Source organism: Vidua macroura, chromosome 26, assembly GCF_024509145.1.
Source record: "Vidua macroura isolate BioBank_ID:100142 chromosome 26, ASM2450914v1, whole genome shotgun sequence".
Lineage (NCBI taxonomy): Eukaryota > Metazoa > Chordata > Aves > Passeriformes > Viduidae > Vidua > Vidua macroura.
The window spans coordinates 4,709,078-4,727,658 of record NC_071596.1 but is presented as its reverse complement, the minus strand read 5'-3'; the positions used below and the strand labels follow the sequence as shown (position 1 = coordinate 4,727,658).

At 64.6% G+C, this 18,581-nt stretch overlaps 3 protein-coding genes across 9 annotated transcripts; 1 reads left to right on the top strand and 2 right to left on the bottom strand.

Moving 5' to 3' along the window:
• Positions 1–984: 984 nt before the first annotated feature.
• HDGFL2 (HDGF like 2) lies at positions 985–10,046 on the top strand. 4 transcript variants are annotated; one of them, XM_053999144.1, is made up of 16 exons: positions 985–1,153; positions 2,743–2,819; positions 2,894–3,032; positions 4,680–4,859; positions 5,233–5,349; positions 5,491–5,562; positions 5,806–5,947; positions 6,140–6,215; positions 6,296–6,581; positions 7,169–7,263; positions 7,645–7,715; positions 8,069–8,139; positions 8,292–8,393; positions 8,486–8,699; positions 9,348–9,471; positions 9,648–10,046. In XM_053999144.1, exons 1-16 carry the CDS (start codon positions 1,082–1,084, stop codon positions 9,736–9,738), a joined length of 1,929 nt encoding a protein of 642 aa, XP_053855119.1. In that variant the 5' UTR covers positions 985–1,081; the 3' UTR covers positions 9,739–10,046. The 4 variants fall into 4 exon arrangements, with proteins under 4 accessions (XP_053855119.1, XP_053855118.1, XP_053855121.1 ...); XM_053999143.1 differs by having other exon boundaries at positions 9,645–10,046; XM_053999146.1 differs by lacking the exons at positions 2,743–2,819; positions 2,894–3,032.
• Positions 10,047–10,819: 773 nt separating this feature from the next.
• Positions 10,820–14,399, bottom strand: LOC128819183 (perilipin-3-like). Of its 2 annotated transcripts, none has more exons than XM_053999152.1 (8): positions 14,309–14,399; positions 13,335–13,392; positions 12,913–13,108; positions 12,572–12,654; positions 12,034–12,481; positions 11,738–11,928; positions 11,529–11,651; positions 10,820–11,446 (listed from the first exon to the last, which is right to left on the bottom strand). In XM_053999152.1, the coding sequence occupies exons 2-8, from the start codon at positions 13,383–13,385 to the stop codon at positions 11,102–11,104; spliced, it is 1,437 nt and encodes a 478-aa protein (XP_053855127.1). In that variant the 5' UTR covers positions 13,386–13,392; positions 14,309–14,399; the 3' UTR covers positions 10,820–11,101. The 2 variants fall into 2 exon arrangements, with proteins under 2 accessions (XP_053855127.1, XP_053855125.1); XM_053999150.1 differs by lacking the exon at positions 14,309–14,399 and adding an exon at positions 13,751–13,866.
• Positions 14,400–14,498: 99 nt separating this feature from the next.
• On the bottom strand, positions 14,499–18,497 carry LOC128819182 (perilipin-3-like). 3 transcript variants are annotated; one of them, XM_053999148.1, is made up of 7 exons: positions 18,343–18,497; positions 17,458–17,519; positions 17,187–17,382; positions 16,844–16,926; positions 15,796–16,759; positions 15,596–15,709; positions 14,499–15,382 (listed from the first exon to the last, which is right to left on the bottom strand). In XM_053999148.1, the coding sequence occupies exons 2-7, from the start codon at positions 17,506–17,508 to the stop codon at positions 14,943–14,945; spliced, it is 1,848 nt and encodes a 615-aa protein (XP_053855123.1). In that variant the 5' UTR covers positions 17,509–17,519; positions 18,343–18,497; the 3' UTR covers positions 14,499–14,942. The 3 variants fall into 3 exon arrangements, with proteins under 3 accessions (XP_053855123.1, XP_053855124.1, XP_053855122.1); XM_053999149.1 differs by lacking the exon at positions 18,343–18,497 and having other exon boundaries at positions 15,796–16,145; positions 16,573–16,759; positions 17,458–17,646; XM_053999147.1 differs by lacking the exon at positions 18,343–18,497 and having other exon boundaries at positions 17,458–17,647.
• Between the last annotated feature and the right edge of the window lie 84 nt (positions 18,498–18,581).

Here is an 18,581-nt window from a genome sequence, read left to right as displayed (position 1 = left end):
GTCCCAGTTCCCCTCAGGCCTTGTCCCTATCCCTGTCCCCGCTCAGGTCCCAATTCCCAATCCTTGTCCCTATCCCTGTCCCCGCTCAGGTCCCAATTCCCCTCAGGCCTTGTCCCTATCCCTGTCCCCGCTCAGGTCCCAATTCCCAATCCTTGTCCCTATCCCCGTCCCCGCTCAGGTCCCAATTCCCCTCAGGCCTTGTCCCTATCCCTGTCCCCGCTCAGGTCCCAATTCCCCTCAGGCCTTGTCCCTATCCCTGTCCCCGCTCAGGTCCCAATTCCCAATCCTTGTCCCTATCCCCGTCCCCGCTCAGGTCCCAATTCCCCTCAGGCCTTGTCCCTATCCCTGTCCCCGCTCAGGTCCCAATTCCCCTCAGGCCTTGTCCCTATCCCTGTCCCCGCTCAGGTCCCAGTTCCCCTCAGGCCTTGTCCCTATCCCTGTCCCCGCTCAGGTCCCAGTTCCCCTCAGGCCTTGTCCCTATCCCTGTCCCCGCTCAGGTCCCAATTCCCAATCCTTGTCCCTATCCCTGTCCCCGCTCAGGTCCCAATTCCCCTCAGGCCTTGTCCCTATCCCTGTCCCCGCTCAGGTCCCAATTCCCAATCCTTGTCCCTATCCCCGTCCCCGCTCAGGTCCCAATTCCCCTCAGGCCTTGTCCCTATCCCTGTCCCCGCTCAGGTCCCAATTCCCCTCAGGCCTTGTCCCTATCCCTGTCCCTGCTCAGGTCCCAATTCCCCTCAGGCCTTGTCCCTATCCCTGTCCCCGCTCAGGTCCCAATTCCCCTCAGGCCTTGTCCCTATCCCCGTCCCCCCCGCCCCTCAGGCCCCGCCCCTCAGCGCCCCCCGCTTCGGCGCCTCCGGCGGCGCGGCCCAATCCCGTTATCCCGCCGCGCCACCGCCTCGCTCCTATTGGTCGGACGGGCTGAGCGACGTGCGGCGGAGCCAATGGGCGGCGCGGTCGCGACCGGGGGCGGGATATCCTGCGTGCCGTGCGGTGCGGGCCGCCCCCGCCGCCTGCCCGGTGCTGCCGCGGCCTGGGCTGGGCCTGCCCGCGCCCGGTGCCCCCCGCGCCCCCCGGTGCCGCCATGCCACACAGCTTCAAACCCGGGGACCTCGTCTTCGCCAAGATGAAGGGCTACCCGCACTGGCCGGCCCGGGTGAGACCGCGGGGCCGCGCCGCGGAGGGACGGAGCGGGAGAGGGGCGGGGGTCCCGGACCGGGATGGGGGCGGGATCGGGAGGGGGGGACTCGAGACGGGATGGGGACGCGTACCGACCCTTGTCCCCGGAGCGGAGGCCCCTGCCGGGATGGAGATGCCATAACGGTACCTGTACCGGGATGGGGATCCCGTACCGGGATGGGGGCACGGTACCGGCTTGGGAACACGTACCGGGATGGAGATGCCATAACGGGACCTGTACCGGGACGGGGAGCTGGTACCGGGGTGGACATGCTGTAACGGTACCTGTACCGGCATAGGAGGGTCTGTACCGGGTACGGATGGGTGTCCCGTTCAGGATGGGGGACCCATGTCGGTATCTGTCATGGCATGTGAGCCGGTGGTGGCATGAGGGACCCGTCCCAGCACACAGAGTGGGATTTGGGGTCACATCCCAGCACCCGTACTGGATTGGAAGGTCCCGTACTGGGACGGGGCCCAGTACCAGTGCGGGGTGTCCCATTCTGGGATGGGAGGTCCCATTCCAGCACCTCTCCTGGGATGGGGGCCCAGTACTGGAATGGGGTGTCCCGTACCGGAATGGGGGGCCCCATATGAGCAGCTGTGCTGGGATGAGGGTCCAGCACTGACTCAGAGATCTGGGATGGAAGCTCAGTACCGAGATGGGTCCTGCACTGTGGGGTCTGGGCTTCTGTCCCTTGCTGGGGACAGTGAGGGGACACTCTGGGTGTGACATGGGTGGGGGGCTGCTGCGAGCGCTCCCGGTGCGGGATCAGCGGGTGCTGCTGTGCTTTTGGGGGGGTTATTTGGGATGCTGGAGCGTTTGGGGAGGGGGACAGCTGGTGCCAGTGGCCGGGTGACAGCGTCGTGCCGCAGTGCTCCACGAGAGCGGGAGCTGCTTTGGGATGTGCTCATCTGGGGGGTGCTTGGGGGCTCTGCGGGGTCCCCGGGAGCAGCCGAGGGCGTGGCAGCTTCATGCACTGCCCTCGGATGGGAAGAGACTGGCAGGTGGAACCGTGCGGGATCGGGGAGCTCAGGGGGCCGGAGCTGACACCGCTTGGCTGCACCTCGCCGTGAGACCCGGGACTGCCGCTCCTGCCAGCACAGCCCCTCTGCTTTAGCTCGCTTGCTTTCTGGGGAAGGGTCCCCCCGCCCCGAAGACCTCCCCGTGCGCACCCCGAGGCTCTCCCCGCCCACAGCCCAGACCGCCCGGAGCACAGAAGACGGGGTGTCCGGCCGGCAGCGGGGCTTTTCCTGCGGCCGGGCTCCAGCCAGGACGGACCCTGCGGCCACTCGTCCATCGCCCCCGCCCGCGCTGCCGGCTCCCGGCCATGGATCCCGGGGGAGTAGCACAAGGCCCACGTTGCCCACAAGACCTCGGTGCCGGATCCTTCCCGTTACTCTGGTAGAGATCCCGCAGGGACTCGGATCCGTAGCCAGGGCCCCGTCCGGGTGCTTTCCTGCCGCGCTTGGCTCCAAGCGGGTGCCGGAGCCGACGCCGCTTGCCGGGGCTGAGGACGTGTCACCGCTGTCTCTGACCTCCTCGTGCTTTGGGTTTCCTTTCAGATCGATGACATCGCGGACGGCGCCGTGAAACCCCCCCCGAACAAGTACCCCATCTTCTTCTTCGGCACCCACGAGACGTAAGCGCTGCCTCGCTCCCCCCGGCCGGGCTCTGCCTCCGCTCCGGCCTCACCTCTGCTTTGTCTCTCTCCAGCGCCTTCTTGGGCCCTAAAGATCTGTTCCCTTACGAAAAATATAAAGACAAATATGGGAAACCAAACAAGAGAAAAGGCTTCAACGAGGGCTTGTGGGAAATCCAGAACAACCCCCACGCCAGTTACAGTGCCCCTGCGGTGAGTGTGGGCTGGGCAGGGGATGGGGCTGCAGCCCCTCCGTCCCCCCGAGTCACTCCTCCTGTCTCTGCTTCTCCTCGCTGCTGTGCCGATTGCTTCCAGCTTCCAGCTTGGCTTCCTTGGGGTGGAATTAGCTCCCCTCTCCTTCCCTGCCCTCTCTCTTCCTCAGGGAGTCTGCTCTCCTCATCCTCCTCCGTGGAGGGGTTTCCCTCGGGCTTCCAGGAGCGCTGGAAGTTCCCACTTGCTCTGGAGGAAGGTGCTTCTGCCCCGTTGTCATGGTGGAACCGGGGTCGTGCTTTGTGCTGCTTGCCCAAAATCATGGAGATTTTGTTGTCAGAGCAAGAACTTGAGGCTTGCTCATCCCTGGCTCCTGCATCTGCTTCTGGACTGTTGGGAAGTCCCCTCCTCCATCCATTCCCAAGATTCCTGAGCCCTCCAGCAGGATATGGAGCGGGCTGGGGAACAGCTCTTTGTCAACTTCTTGTGGGGGCACCTCATGACCATAATTGGGATCCAATTTATTCCCTAAAGAGCATCACAGGAGGCGTCGGCTTTGGAGGCAGTGGGGCTGAAGAGGCAGAGGAAGGTTTGTAGGGTGGGCAGCAAGGTCGAGGTGGTCCCTGGAGGTCATCAGGTGCAGGGAATGAGCCCCCTGGGCCGTGCCACGGCAGGGCAGGAGTGAGGATGTGGTTTGAAGGGCAGGGATTGGGAAATGGTCCACCCAAAACAGTGGCTGTAGGGTAAGGCGAGGCTGTGGAGGTGCTTGAAAACCTGGAGATTGGTGGTGGTGAGGGAAGCAGCACCTGCCATGGCCAGGAATCGCTGGGAACTCCCATCAGGGATGAGGGACCCAGCGAGGCTGAGAGTTCACCAACACCCACTGTGTCCTGTGGGCAAAAGGAGCAGGAGAAGACACTGAAGTTTCCTTGGCTTTGAGACTTGAGTGAAGCGAGGTGCCAGGAACAGCCAAGGGTGAGGAGAGGCTTTCCAGCAGCTGGAAGAACCCTGGCTCTGGGAATGTCAGTGCTGCCACACACAGAGGAGCAGCCCAGAAGACGAAGTTGGCGTGTGATGTCCTGTGTGAGGAACCTCCCGATGGGCTGGAGAAACAAGGAGGCCTTCAGGGAGCAGGACACAGGAGATCCCATCTGGGAAGAGCACAGTGGCCGCCTGGACTCCTTGTGTGGACCTTTCCCATGGGGAAAGTGTGCAAAGAGGACAGGAGGAGGCCTGATCCAAGTGGAGGCAGAAGGAGAGGCTGAACCTGGCCACCTCGGCTTGTCTGGCGCCGTCAGGGCAGAGGAGGGCTGGGCTCTGCTCCCAGCTCCACGCTGCTCCAGGGATTTTGGCAGGGTGTGAGGATTGGGGGGCAGAGGGCAGTGAGGCAGCAGCATCCCGGGAATGTGTTCTTGGAGTGGTGTGTGGGGCTTTGGGAATGGGTGCAGCATTCCCCAGCAGGGCTGGTGTCATTGCCTGGAGCTGCTCCGGAGGGATCCGTGCTGGGAGGGGAGGCTGCCCTGCACTGCTCTGCACACCCAGCTCTGCCCTCCTTCACTCCCCACCCTTGGTGCCTCCTCCCCGTCCTCTCCTGCCCTCCCAAATGCCCCACAGGCCCCCCTAACCCTGCTTTCCTCCTGCTGCCTTTAGCCTGCGAGCTCCTCCGACAGCGATGTCCCCGAGAACGACCCCATGGCGGGGAGCGACGCCGGGGACGACGAGGACGACTCTGCCATGGCCACGGTCCCCACGGAGAAGGTGGACAGCGATGAGGACTCTGATCGAGGCAGCGACCACAGTGGGCTCAAGAGGAAATCCTTGGCCATGAAAGTGAGTGTGAGCTGGGGACAGGAGGGTGGCCCAGCCAGGGGACAGTGTGGCTCCATCGTGGAGCTCTCCTTGAACCCACCTCAGAAGAAGGTGGTGGAGAAACCAACTCCCTCTTGGATTCTCCAGTGGGAAATGGGGCTCAGCGTGGTTTTGGGGGTCTCACAGCTGTCTCGTGATGCCTGTGGGATGGTGGGGTGGCTAATCCTGGCGGGGTTTGCAGCCTGGAGGAGGATCCAGAGCTGCAGATCTGAGTGCAGCTTTTGCAGGGCCCATTGGGAAGAGTTGGAGCAAGGCCTTCCCAGGAAACATTTGCTTTCCATGGTGGATGGAGAAGGAATGGGCTTCTCTCATCTTGTCACCTCTCCTTTGCCAGATGCCTGTGACAAAACGGCCTCGGAAATCCTCCAGTGACTTGGATCAGGGCAGCCCCTCTGTCACAGAAGAGGAGAACTCAGAAACGTCTTCTGAGTCGGAAAAAAACAGTGACCAGGTGAGAGGATTTTGGGATACACTGGCAGGGTGGTGGGGAGAACATCCCTGTGGGAGTGGGGCAGAGGCTGAAGGGAACCTGACTAGCTTGATTCCATGGTGACACTGTTCCACATTTCCTCATATTTCTGTTTTCCTCCAGGATTTCACTCCTGAAAAGAAGCCAGTGGCCCGGGCTCCACGGAGGATGCCGGCAGCAGGGAGGAAGAAGAAGGTAAAGGACCCCTAATTGAGGGAGGCTGGAGGGGAGTCAGGGTCTGCACTGTGGGGATGGGGGAGCTGGGGGTGACAGGGCTGTGCCCTGGGCTGGAGCACCTGGAGGGACCTCACTGATCTCGTGGTGACCTGCTGGGGCTCTGGGTGCTGGGATTCAGAGCTGGGATGGGGGGTGTTGCTGGGATTGGGGCAGTGCCACCCCACTGCCACCCTCCATCCCAGCCCTGCTCCCTGCCTGCAGAAAGTGGAGTCTGGCTCTGACTCCGACTCCAAAGTGGACTCGGATCTGGAGATGGGCAATGCCACCGTGGACATGACCAAGTCGGACTCGGACTCGGACTCGGATGTGTCAGTGAAAAAGGCACCACGGGGCCGCAAGCCAGGTACCCTGGGGCTGCTCCTGCTCCTGCCACCACCTCGGCATGGGAGTGTGGGAGCTCAGGCATTCCCAAGGCTCTAGGGTCCCATCCCAAATTGTGGGCACATTCTAGAATCCCTCTGCCTCTGCAACTCAGAGCTGTTTTAACAGAGGGACCTGCAGGGCTCCTGCTGAGCATATCCCTGTTGTCTTGCAGCTGAGAAACCCCCTCCCAAGCCCCGGGGCAGGAAACCGAAGCCAGAGCGTGTCCCCAGCAGCTCCAGCAGTGACAGGTGAGCTCAGCTGGGACACTGTCACCCTTGGGCTGGGCTGAGGGGTCACGCAGGGGTCCGAGCCTGCCCTGTCCTGGCAGTGACAGCGACAGCGACGTGGATCGCATCAGCGAGTGGAAGAGGCGGGACGAGGAGCGGCGGCGGGAGCTGGAGGAGAAGAGGAAGAGGGAGCAGGAGGAGGAGATCCGTCGGCTCCGGGAGCAGGAGAAGGAGGAGAAGGAGAAAAGGAAGGAGAAGGCAGAGAAGGGCGAGGAGGTGCACTCGGACTCAGACAGCAGCGCCGAGGATGAAATGGCCAAAAAGGGCCGGAGAGGCCGGGCCAAGGCTCCGTCCTCCTCGGATTCTGAGCTGGAGCAGGAGAAGGAGGTGAGTGTGGAGCTGTGGGGGCCTGGGGGTGGATGGACAACCTGTCACCTCCCTGTCAGGCCATCAGGGACCTCCAGGAGTGGCAGGGACCTGCCCTCGTGGTCTTGGGTTAGCCTGCAGCTGCCCACATGGTGTTGGGAAGGGTTTTATCCATGTCTTGGAGTGGGAGCTCTTCCCCTGGCCCAGGATGCCTCATCCAGCTGTGGGCCTCACATCTGGCACAGGGTGCCCAGAGCAGCTGTGGCTGCTCTATCCCTGGGAGCGTCCAAGACCAGTTTGGACGGGGCTTGGAGCACTCTGGGACAGTGGAAGGTGTCCCTGCCCATGGCAGGGGTGGGATGGGGTGAGCTTTATGTTCCCTTCCAACCCAAACCATTCCATGATCTCCAAGATGCTCTTCCACCACAGTCTTGGGGTTTGCCCCGCTGTCCCCCTGGAGCCTTTGGGAACATGTAGGGTGATGCTGTGCCATGGCAATGGGGTGACCATGGGGTGGCCACGGGTGCCGTTGTGCCGTGGCCGTGGCTCCGTCGGCGCCGCAGCAGGGAGGGCTCTGCTGCTCTCCCTGCATTGTTCTCTCCTCCAAGGTAAAGAAGCCGGCGAAGAAACAGCCCTCGGAGTTGTCAAGGAAACCAAATCAGAAGGAGAAGAAGGGCCGAGCAGAGGAGAAGCCACGGAACAAGTCAGCATCTCCACGTCTCCCTCCCTCCCCTTTCCTCCTGGGAATGGGGCTGTTCCTGCACGGCTCCAGCCCCGGCACCCCAGGGTGGGGATGGGGCTCATGGGGCTGCAGCACCTGCAGAGGGGCTGGGCCTGTTCCTCCCCTCCTCCTGAGCTGAAGGGGCTGGAGGAGCTGTTGGGGGTTACCAGGATGACATTCCGTGGTGTTTTCTTTCTTATGAGGCTTTTCCTGCCTGCATTCCTGGGAAGCTGGGGCACAGGGGAGCTGTGACCAGGGTGGAGGGGTCTTGGATGCTCAAGCCAGTGCCATCCCCCTTGTTAGCCCAGTGGTGAGCAGGGGGTTCACCACAACCATCTTCCCTTTTTCCTTCCCTTCACACAGACCTCTGAAAGTGGAACGAGGCCGGAAGAAATCCGACCTGATCCCCGAAAGGAGGATGGAGAAGAAAAAGGGTGAGAGAGCCACTGCTTCCCATCACAGAGGGGAGGAGAGAGAGGGGAGGGCTCCAGGGTTGGTTCCCCCATCCCTGGAGCAGGGAGAGATTAGTGAGCTTGTGCCAGGGTTTTTCCCAGCACTGCTATGATCCCAGGATCACTTCCCTGGCATCCCCTCCCTATCTTGGCACATCCCAACCCATCCTCTCCAGAGACATTCCTGGGACTGTGCTCAGCTTTGGAAGTGCAGGAGGACACAAACCCCTGCCTGGGAGTGATTCCAGGCCTCAAAGCAAATCCTGGCTCTGTGCAGGGCCGTGGGCTCTGTTGGTGCCCTGACATCTCGGCCTGTGTCTCTCTCTGTGCTCCAGAGCCCACAGTGGAAGAGAAACTCCAGAAACTTCACAGTGAGATCAAGTTTGCTCTGAAGGTGGATAACCCGGTGAGTGCCGATGGCGTGGCCTGACCTGGGACATCCCTGCTCATCCTTGCCCTGCTGTGATACCTGGGAATGCTCCTCCTCCTCCCTTTGGGGGTGCTGGGAGGCCCAAGGTGCCCTCAGGGCAGCTCCTGATCCCGCTGCCATCCGTGCAGGACATCAAGCGGTGTCTGAACGCGCTCGAGGAGCTGGGCACGCTCCAGGTCACTTCCCACATCCTCCAGAAGCACACGGATGTGGTGGCTACGCTCAAGAAGGTAGAGCAGAGGGCTGAGCCCTCCCTGGGGCGAGCAGGGAGCCTGCCTGGCCCCCGCTCTAAGGGGGTCCCTCCTCCTGCTCCCCGGGGCAGATCCGTCGCTACAAAGCCAACAAGGACGTGATGGAAAAAGCGGCCGAAGTCTACACCCGGTTGAAGTCGCGTGTGCTGGGACCAAAGATGGAATCCATCCAGAAAGCCAACAAAGCTGGGCCTGAGAAGGACAAGGGGGAGGCAGAGAAGGGCCAGGAGAAGCTGTCGGGAGCAGAGACACGGAATGAGAAGGGGGAAGAGGAGACAAATGCTGGTAACATTGCTGAGCATCCCTGAACATCCTGGGATCATTCCCTGCCCTGTCTGGGCAGGTCACAGTCCCCTCCTTGGAGCATGACCTTTGCTGCTGGGGACACGGGACATGGGGAGGTGGTTGTTGGCCTTGTGGGGGAGGGATCAGCACCTCCAGGCTCTGCTTTGCTGGAGTGCCAGGAGTGGGAAAGGGCTGGATGGGGAATGCAGTGAGGGCAGAGGGCAAACCTCAAGCCCCACGCCCAAGCTCTGGGGGCCTCCATGCTGGTTTTTGGCCCAGGACAGCTCCTCCCTGCCAGCCTGAGCTCTGGTCCAGGCATGAAGGAATGTGGAGATGTCCTTGGACACTGGCTCAGACTCTTGCACAGGGAGTGGTGACTGGGATCTTCCACCCTCGGAGCCAGGTCTCTGCCTGGGGCCGTCCTGGTGATGCTGCAAGAGCCTTCCCAGAGGAACTGACAGGGAAAATCCACCCTGATGGTGTCTCTGGGTTTGGGGGTGGAGGTTTTGGGGCCCTTCTTGCAGCTGTGGGTGTCAGGCTGGGTCCCCTCAGGCTCGGCTGCATGTCTACAGCCATGGATCCTCAGTCCACGAAGGTCGGGATGGATGAGGGGGTCCAAGAGCCTGAGCCTCTCTCTCTTCCCTTCAGACCTGTCAGGTCCTGTGAATGGTGAATCCCTGTCTCAAAAGTCAGAGGGCACAGAGGAGAAGGACAAGAGCCAAGGGCCAGGAGCTGGGGAGCTGGAGGCATCCACAGAGGAGCCACACAACAAGTGAGTGTGGGGGGCAGGGCTGCGATCGCTGGGCCCTGCAGGGGTGATTTGGGGACATCCTGTGGGTTGTGAAAGGGTTTTTCCAGCTTGGGAAGGAGCTGGGATGTGGGAGAGGGACCAGGAGAGGCAGAGGGGTGGGGGGCTGAGCTCTCCCTGCCCCTGCTCTCCCCCAGCAGTGTCCAGGACTATCCCAAGGCCGGGCCGGAGCGAGCTCGCGGGGAGTCGGAGGCTGCGGATGAGGAGGAGGAGGAGGAGGAGGAGAGCTGAGGAAGCAGCTCCCACCTGGAGGAGGAGGAGGAGGAGGAGAGGCTGTGAAGGGAGAGCAGCCTCTGCTTCGTCCCCTGCCTGAGTCACTTCACTAAGTCCCACCGTAGCCGATGTCCTTGGTCTTGTCCCGTGTCCCATCCCTGCGGAGGCACCACCCGCGGGGGGGCTGTGCTGGTGTCTGTATTTGTCCCCCCACCCCCCCATTTTTAATTTTTGTTTTGTTTTTTTTTTCCCTCCTACCTAATTTCTTGTGATTTCAACCGACATGAAATGAATATAAAGGGTTTTCTAATGAAAAACAGAAGGAACCCCAGTGTCTCTTTCTTGAGGCATCTCTGTCTGGGACGAGGGGAGGACCTTAACCCCCTGCCCAGGGTCAGGGCTGGAATACACCCCATGGGTCCCCAAATTCCCTCTGACCAAGATCACGCACTCAGGGGCTGCTCCAAGCCCCTTTCCCCACCATCACGATCCTCTCTCCATCCAGAGGCAGCTGCTGGAGCCGGATCCCTCTGCCCCAAGGGTGGCAGCAGGGCTGGGCACCAACTTCTTGGGGTAAAATAAGGGTAAAAAGGGTGTGTTCTCTCCTGACTGTGCCAGGGAGGGAGTGACCCTGGCACCATCCCGCCCGTGCTGGGCAGCAGCTCAGTGTTGGTCTCTTTGCTCTGTTGCAACGCTCCAGAGCTTTTGTCCGTGTCCAATAAAGAACTCCCGGCTCCACCCGGCGCCGCCTGCTCTTTGTGCCCGACCCCCGGGGGAGGATGCCCCGACCCCCCCTGGCAGGCTGCAGTAACTCTGCCCTGGGGACACTTTGCTTTTTCTTTTTCCAGGACTGGTTTCACGCTCGCTCTGTAAATAAGACCCAAAGAAAGCCCAAAACACCCTGAGTGCCTCTTGCCCAACTGCTGGGGAGTGGGACCCCACTCCTGATCCCACTGCCAGGTCCTCTCCTCCCACGGGGGCAGGGGGCTGTCTGGGGAAAGGGGGCTCAGGATATGGGGATCCCCAGGTCTTGGGGAGGGAGCTGTTCCTCCAGAGCCCAATTCCTCCCTCCCACACCCCCAAAGAAACCTCAGTCCAGTGCAAAACTAACCGGAGTTTATTGTTTCTTGTGCTGTTTTGGCCCTACAAGGGTGGGGGTTTGAAGGCACCGAGGACATGGGGGACCCCCAACAGGCACTTGGGGCAGCCAAGGCACGTAACTGCAGGTCCCCAGCAAGGGGACAAGGGACAGAGCTGGGGCAGGCAGGAGGGTCCCCACAGAGGCAGGCACAAGGTTAGAGGCGAGGGGGGCTGGGGGGGTTTAGCAAAGGCTCCTAACGAGGCTTTTTTGCGGGGGGGGGGGGGAAGCAGCCCAGAATTGCTACTCCATCTCCAGCTCCACCGGGCGCTTGCCCGAGGGGGCGAAGGGTCCCACCAGCCACGTCAGGGGGGTGTTGAAGGCCACGTGTTCCACCAGCTCGTCCATCAGCTGCCGGGCTTTGGCGGCGTGGGTGCGAGCCCGGGCCAGCACGGGCCCCGTCACGTCCTGCAGGGAGGTGACAGAGGCCAGCGCTGCCCGCAGCTCCTCCACGTTGTGCCGGACCTGCCCCGCCGTGTCCTGCACGGTGGCGGGGAGGCCCTGCAGGCTGGACACCAAGGGCTGGCAGGAGCTCTGCAGCTGCTGGCTCAAGCCCTGCAGCATGGTCAGCGTGCCCGACTCCACCGCCTGCAGGGGGACACGGGGGGTGAGGGCCGGGGGACACCCCGGTGTCCCTGACACCCTGGGGACCCCCCTGCCCTGCTCCTACCTCCGGTGGCACCTGGTCCTTGCCACCGCCCGGCTGCTTCTTGCTCCACTCCAGCCACAGCTGCTGCAGCTTCTCCTGCCCTCCCTGCAGCCTCTGGTCCACGCCCTGCTTCAGGTGCTCCACCTGGGAGAGGGGCACAGCCCGGCTGGGTGGGGGGGCCTCCGGGGGACACCCCGGGGTGGCACAAGGGGTGCGGGGCTGGGTCCTACCAGGTCGAGGGTGCGCTGGAGCTGGGCCAGCAGGTCCTGGCTGCTCTGGCGGGCGCTCTGCAGTTTGGCCAGGGAGTGCTGGAGCGCTCGGTGCCGCACCTTGGTGGAGAGGGAGCCCAGGCGCACGAAGTAGCTCTGCTGCTGCCTCTGCTGCTCCGGCTCGAAGCCCTCCACGGACGTGGCCAGCTTGGCTGTGGGACAGGAGCTGCTCAGGGGGTCCCAGCACCACCATCACCACCCCACAGAGCCCCCCTGCTCTGCCCAACGACTCTGGAGGGCTGGGATCAGCTGCTCACCCAGTTCCTCATCCGTCATGGGCAGGTAATGGTCCACCAGCTCCTCGGACTTGCCCAGCACGGAGCCCACCCCGCTGGCCACCATCTGGCCCACGGTGCTAACGCCGCTGCTGACCGCAGACCTGGTCAGCTCCACACCACCCTGCACTGCCCCTTTGGTCATGTCCATCACACCGGTCACTCGGCTGGTCACTGCGTCCTTGGCCCCGGCCACGGTGCTGGACATGGCATCTTTGGCCCCGGCCACGGTGCTGGACACTGCATCTTTGGCCCCGGCCACGGAGCTGGACACGGCATCTTTGGCCCCGGCCACGGTGCTGGACACGGCATCTTTGGCCCCGGCCATGGTGCTGGACACGGCATCCTTGGCCCCGGCCACGGTGCTGGTCAGCACATCCCTGGCCCCTGTCACCGTGGAGGTCACCAGCAGTTTGGTGTCCGAGATGATCTGGTGGACACACGAGCCTCTGTTAAGCACTGCGGGGGCCCTGAGTGTGCTGCCCACTCCACCCCACGCCACCCCAGCCCACCCCGGTACCTTCTGGGGGGGCTGCTGCAGGATGGGCAGCTTCTCCTCCAGCTTGTCCAGCCCTTTGCAGGCCAATTCATTGGCGGTGGAAACTGGAGATGAAAAAATAGGCGGGTTTAGCACCCTGCTGCCTTGCAGGAGCTCTGCTAGGGCCGATTTTCCATCACCCCAAAATTCAGGGGGTGCTGCCCCCACATCTTCCAGCTTCTCCAGCCGTTTATTCCTCGGCCATACGAACCAGAGACACAAAACCAGATCATCCCTCTCCTGGCTCCTCACGAGAGCTCGGTGAGAGCCAGTTTTGGGGTCCCCCAGCCCCGTGGGGTGCTGTCCCCCACCCCTGCACTCACTCTGGGGCTCCAGCCGGGTGAGGAGGGGCTGGGCCCCGCTCACTGCTGCCGCCGTCAGCGTCTTCACGCCCTTCTCGGCAACATCGCAGACGGAGCGCACGTAGGGGTGGCTCTCCTTGGTGCAGGTGTAGGCGGAGGACACCATGTCGTAGGCAGAGCTCACCAGGGGCAGGTTGGCCACGCGGGTCCCGATGTTCTGGGGGCCGGAAGGGCTCAGGGTGAGCGTGGGACTGAGGGACTGCCCAAATCTCACAGGGAACAGGGTGTACTGGGTGCTCCCACACACCATCCCACACAGGGGATCGTTTTGGGGTGCTCCCATGGCTCTCCAAGCCCATCAGAGGGTGGGATAACCCCGATCCCCGTCTCCAAGCAGGGACCCCGTGGATCGCCCCCAAATTCCCCGCCTTGCCCGCACTGACCTGTTGCTCCTCTGCCTTGGGCTGCGCTGGCGTGGGCTCGCTGGTGGCCATGGTGGGGCTGGGGGGCACAGGTCGGGACCGTGAGTGGAGCCAGGCCCCCCCAACGCCCCCCTCCTGCCTCTCGAAGGGAGGACCCCAGGTTACCCCTCCCCGAAACGGGGCAGCTCCCACGCGGTTGGAAAAACCCGGGACAGGGGGGTCCCTGGGACCGGGACCGGGACCGGGATCACAAGCGGGATCGGGACCGGGATCGCGATCGGGACTAGGAGTGCGAGCGGGACCGGGACCGGGATTGCCACCCGGAACAGGACCGGGATCGCGATCGTGAACAGGACCGAGACTGCGATCGGAACCGGGATCGCAATCGGGATCGGAACCGGAACCAGGATCGCGGACCGGCCCTGGGTCGTGCTCACCGCTGGCGGCCGGGGTCGGTTCTGCTCCGCTCGGTTCGGCTCCGGGCTCGCCCCGCTCCTCCCCGCCGCCCTTTATACCCCGGAGCCCGCCCCGAGCGCATGTGACCGGAGCCGCCCAGCGGGGCCGGCCCGGGGCGGACCGGGAGCAGCGACCGGCGGGGAGCGCGGGGCCGGGAGGGCAGCGAACCCCTGGGAACGGCCTGCACCGAGTCCCCCGCCCAGCACCGGATCCGCCGGGACTGGGCTGCACTGAGCCCCCCCGGGACCCCATTCCTCGGTCGGTGCTGCACTGACACCCCCCCCCCCTCCCCCGCCCGCCCCCGGTACCGGATCCCCCGCGACTGGGCTGCACTGACACCCCTTGGGGACCGGACACTCCCGGGACCGGTCTACACGACACCGAGATTCGGCTGCCGTGACGCCCCGAGCCCGGAACTCGAGACCCCCCCCGACCTTCCATGGCACCGATCCCCCGGGAGCGACCCCGCCCTGACCCTCCCGAGCGTCCCCTCCCCTCGTGCGGCTCCCAAGCACGGGGGTCCCGGTGCTCGCCCACACCTGGCCCGGTGGAGCTGGTCAGAGCGGTCCCGGGGCGTGCCGGCGGCGGGAGGATGGACAGTCCTGGGGTGCCCGGTGTCGCCGCACCGGGTGCTGTTACCACGCGGTGCTTGTGACGTCGGGGATACCCCGGGGCGGGCCCAGCCCCTCCACGGTGACAACTGGGACAAAGTTCAGTGCCACACGGCCGGGGGTCACAGTCCAGGTGTCCTGGCACCTTGTGGCACCCTTTCTCCCAGTACCCCATGGAATCCCGTCCCACTGTGTGCCACTGGCACCCCTTTATTGAGCCCCCCTCGGGGGTGCCCCCGGCTCTGCCGCCCGTGCAGAGCCCCGCGGTGAGCTAGTGGCTCTGCCACAGCACTGCAGGCTCTGAGTCGTTTTAAGGCCAAAAAAAGTTGTTTTCTTCCTCTTTAAACTGGTTTGAAGCTGTTAAGACATGAAATTCCAGTATTCCTGGGACTTAGGGCAGCCCTGGATCCCAGACAGACTCACACAGTGTCCTCCATGTGCCACCATCCCCACAGGAGTCCCCGGCCGTGACACTGGGGTCCCACGCTGGGTCACCACGTCCATCGTGCCCTCATTCCCGGCGGGATTGGGGTTCGTAGCTCTGGGTGGGTGCTCCCCCAGCTCAGTGGCACCAGTGACTCAGTGCTGGCTGCAGACCTGGGGGGCAGCGGGCACCTGGTGCGTCCCCCCCACGGTGACACAGCCCTCCCACTTGGACATATCCACCGGGACATCCTCCGGATACTCCACGAGCGCGGGGGCGAAAGGTCCCACGAGCCAGGGCAGGGGCGTGTGCTGCCCCACGTGCTCCAGCAGCCCCTCGAGGCTCAGCTGTGCCCGCGTCACGGCGTCCCGGCTCTGTGCCAGCACCAGGCCCGACAGGTCCTGGAAGGAGTGGGCGCTGGCCAGGGAAGCCTGGACGCCCTCCACGCCGTGCCAGACGTGTCCCGCCGTCTCCTGCACGCTGCTGGGGAACGCCCGGGCACCGGTGGCCAGGTGGGAGCAGGCGGCGTGGAGCTGGTGCAGGAGCCCGTGGAGCATGGCCAGAGTCCGAGCCTCCACCTGCGGGGTGGGCAGCGGGCAGCGGGGGCTGGGGGTGGTGGACCCCACCCCTGCCTGGATGGACCCACACCTGGACTCCGTGGCTGCTGCTCCAGGTGTCACCACCCCAGGTGTCCCCTTGCCATGTGTCCCCACCTCAAGAGACTCAATGGCTGCTGTCCCCACCCTCTCCAGATGGAGCCATCTGTCCCCCATGGTCCCTCCACCCTGTACCTCGTTGTCCTCCATGGGCACCGCATCCTGCTGGCTCCACTCCAGCCACAGATGGTGCAGGTGCTCCCGGGTGCTGTGCCACGGCCCGTCCGTGCCCTGCTGCCCCTCCTCGATCTGGGGGGAGGTTCAGCCAGGTGGGAGCACACCTGGGGGTGCCTGGGGCCGCCGCGGGGCTGGCACGGTCCCTGCCCCATCCTTACCAGCCGGATGACGTGGTGGAGCTGGGCCAGGAGCCGCTGGGCACGGAGCCGTGCCCGCTGCAGGTCCCCCAGCGAGCGCCGCAGGGCCCGGTGTGGCAGCCGGGCTGACAGGGAGCCCACGCGGACAAAGTAGCTCTGCCACCGCCTCTGCCGCTCCTGCGGGGCCGCCTCTGTGCCCCCGGTCACCTCCGTGCCCTTGGTCACCTCTGTGCCCGTGGTCACTTCCGTGCCCTTGGTCACCTCCGTACCCCCGGTCACCTCCGTGCCTCTGGTCACCTCCGTGCCTGTGGTCACCTCTGTGCCTGTGGCCACTTCTGTGCCTGTGGCCACTTCTGTGCCTGTTGTCGCTGCTGTGGGAGCGGGGTGAGGGCAGCGTGGCTGGGCCATCCTGCGCTGGGCACTGGAGCCCAGCGTGAGCACCCACAGGATGCTTGGCCACCAGGTCATGTGGAGATGCCACCTTAAGCCAGGTGGCCTCTGCGGTCACCTGAGCTGTGACACGGGGCCAGCTCTGCCTCATGTCACCCAGTGCCAAGCTATAAATACCCAGGCGGGCACACGGGACTATATTTGCTTTTGGGTTTCCAGGTGAGAGTTCACCCAGTGCCATCCCGTGTCCTTCAGACAGGGACTGTCCCCTGCGTGGGGTCACGGTGGCCTCAGTGCTCTGGCACCATTGTGGGGCCACCATGTATAGCCAATGCCAAGACTGAGCAACAGGGTGAGGGTCCCGGGCGGGCTTGGCACCCCGAGATTTGGGAGATGGTGGGCACTCACCCAGCTCCTCGCCTGTCCCGGGGAGGTACCGATCCAGCAGCTCCTCTGATTTGCCCAGCACGGCGTCCACGCCCGTGGCCAGCAGCCGCCCCACGCGGGTGCCCACCACGGCCCCGAGCGCCGAGCGCGTCCTCGCCACCACCCCGCTCACCGTGCACGACACCAGCTCCCTGGTCCCGGCCACCACCTGGCAGGGGACAGCGCAAGGACAGCTTGTCCCCGCTCCTCGTCCAGCGCTGGAGCCCTGCCCGTGTCCCCCGGGTGACGTTACCCTCTCGGGGGGCTGCTGCAGGATGGGCAGCTTCTCCTCCAGCTTGTCCAGCCCTTTGCAGGCCAATTTGTTGGCGGTGGAAACTGGAGATGTGAAAATAGGGGGGTTTAGCACCCTGCTGCCTTGCGGGAGCTCTGCTAGGGCAGGGTTTTGGGCTACCCCAAAACTTGTGGGGTGTTTCCCCTCCAACCCTCCAGCTTCTCCAGCTATTTATTCATTGGTGATACAAACTGGAGATGTGAAAGCTGATCATCCCTCTCCTGGCTCCTCACGAGAGCTCGGTGAGAGCCAGTTTTGGGGTCCCCCAGCCCCGTGGGGTGCTGTCCCCCACCCCTGCACTCACTCTGGGGCTCCAGCCGGGTGAGGAGGGGCTGGGCCCCGCTCGCTGCTGCCGCCGTCAGCGTCTTCACGCCCTTCTCGGCAACACCGCAGACGGAGCGCACGCAGGGGTGGCTCTCCTTGGTGCGGCCGTACGCCGAGGCCACGGCCCCGCAGGCACAGCTCACCAGGGTCAGGTTGGCCACGCGGCTCACCACGCTCTGAGGGTGGGGGACAATAAGATGGGGGTCCCCAGAGCCACCCGCAGCCCCCCCAGACCTTCCATGCACCCCTACCTTTGTCTCCGGCCCGGTCTCGGCCGGCACCGCCGCGTTTTCGGCCGACATGGCGGCGGCGGCTGCAGCGGGAAGAGGGAGATTTTGGGGTGCCATGGGTGGGTGAGACTGGTGGGGACCCCCCCGGGGATGACACCCCCGGCACTCCCCAGCCCCTGTTCCGTGGGGGCTGAGAGCCACCAACTCATGACCTGAGTGGGAGAGGCTGGCGGGTTCTGAGGGGCTCTTGGGGTGTTATGAGGGGTCTGAAAGGGGTTTTGGGAGGGGGTCGTCCTTCTTCCCTGCCAGGAAACGGGGGGACTGGGTCCCCTCAACTCCTCTTGGACCCCTCCACCCACTCCGGGATCCCCACGCCCCTTTTTGGGGCCGGGGAGGGGTTTTTGGGTGATTCAGCTGAAGCCAGACTGGAATCGTCTGTCGCAATCCTGCGCTGGGGACGTGCCGCTCGTCACCGCCGCCTCGGCCGGGGCAGCCCCCGGACCGCCGCGGGCAGCCGAGCCGCGGCAGCCCCCCCCGGCCCCCCGGCAGCCCCTCTGCCCTTTGGGGCCTCCCGTGGCACCCCCGGCCTGGGCCTGTGCTCTCCGGGGAACGAGTTCTGGGGGGATCCGGGGGGCTTCAGGCAGGTCCCTGCGGGGGACAGGTCCCCTTGGGACCCTGAGTTTGTTCCCTTGAGTTTCTAGGGGTGCCCCTCTGGTGTCCCTGGGGTCTTCCGGGGACCTCGGGACTCCTGACCTCCCCCGCACCCCCCGGAGGCCCCCGGGGACCTCCGGACTCCCCCCGGGACCACCCGGAGCCCCCCACGGAGCCTTTCTGGAGCCTCCCGGGACGCCCCCAGCCCCATTTCGCGCCCTACCGCTCCCGCCAAGCCCCGGGCACGGTACTCACGGGGGTGGGGGTGGGGTTCTGTCGCGACCCCCGGGCGAGATCGCGACACCGGGCCCCGCCCAGCCCGGACCCGCGGGGAGCGGCGGGAGCCAATCAGCGAAGGGGCGGGACCGGATCTCCACCAATGAGGAGGGATGGGCGTGGCAGGGGGGCGTGGCTTGGGGTTGGGGCGCGCTCGTCGCGGGGTGCGGGGACAGCGGCGGGGACAGCGGCGGGGACAGCGGCGGGGACAGCGGCGG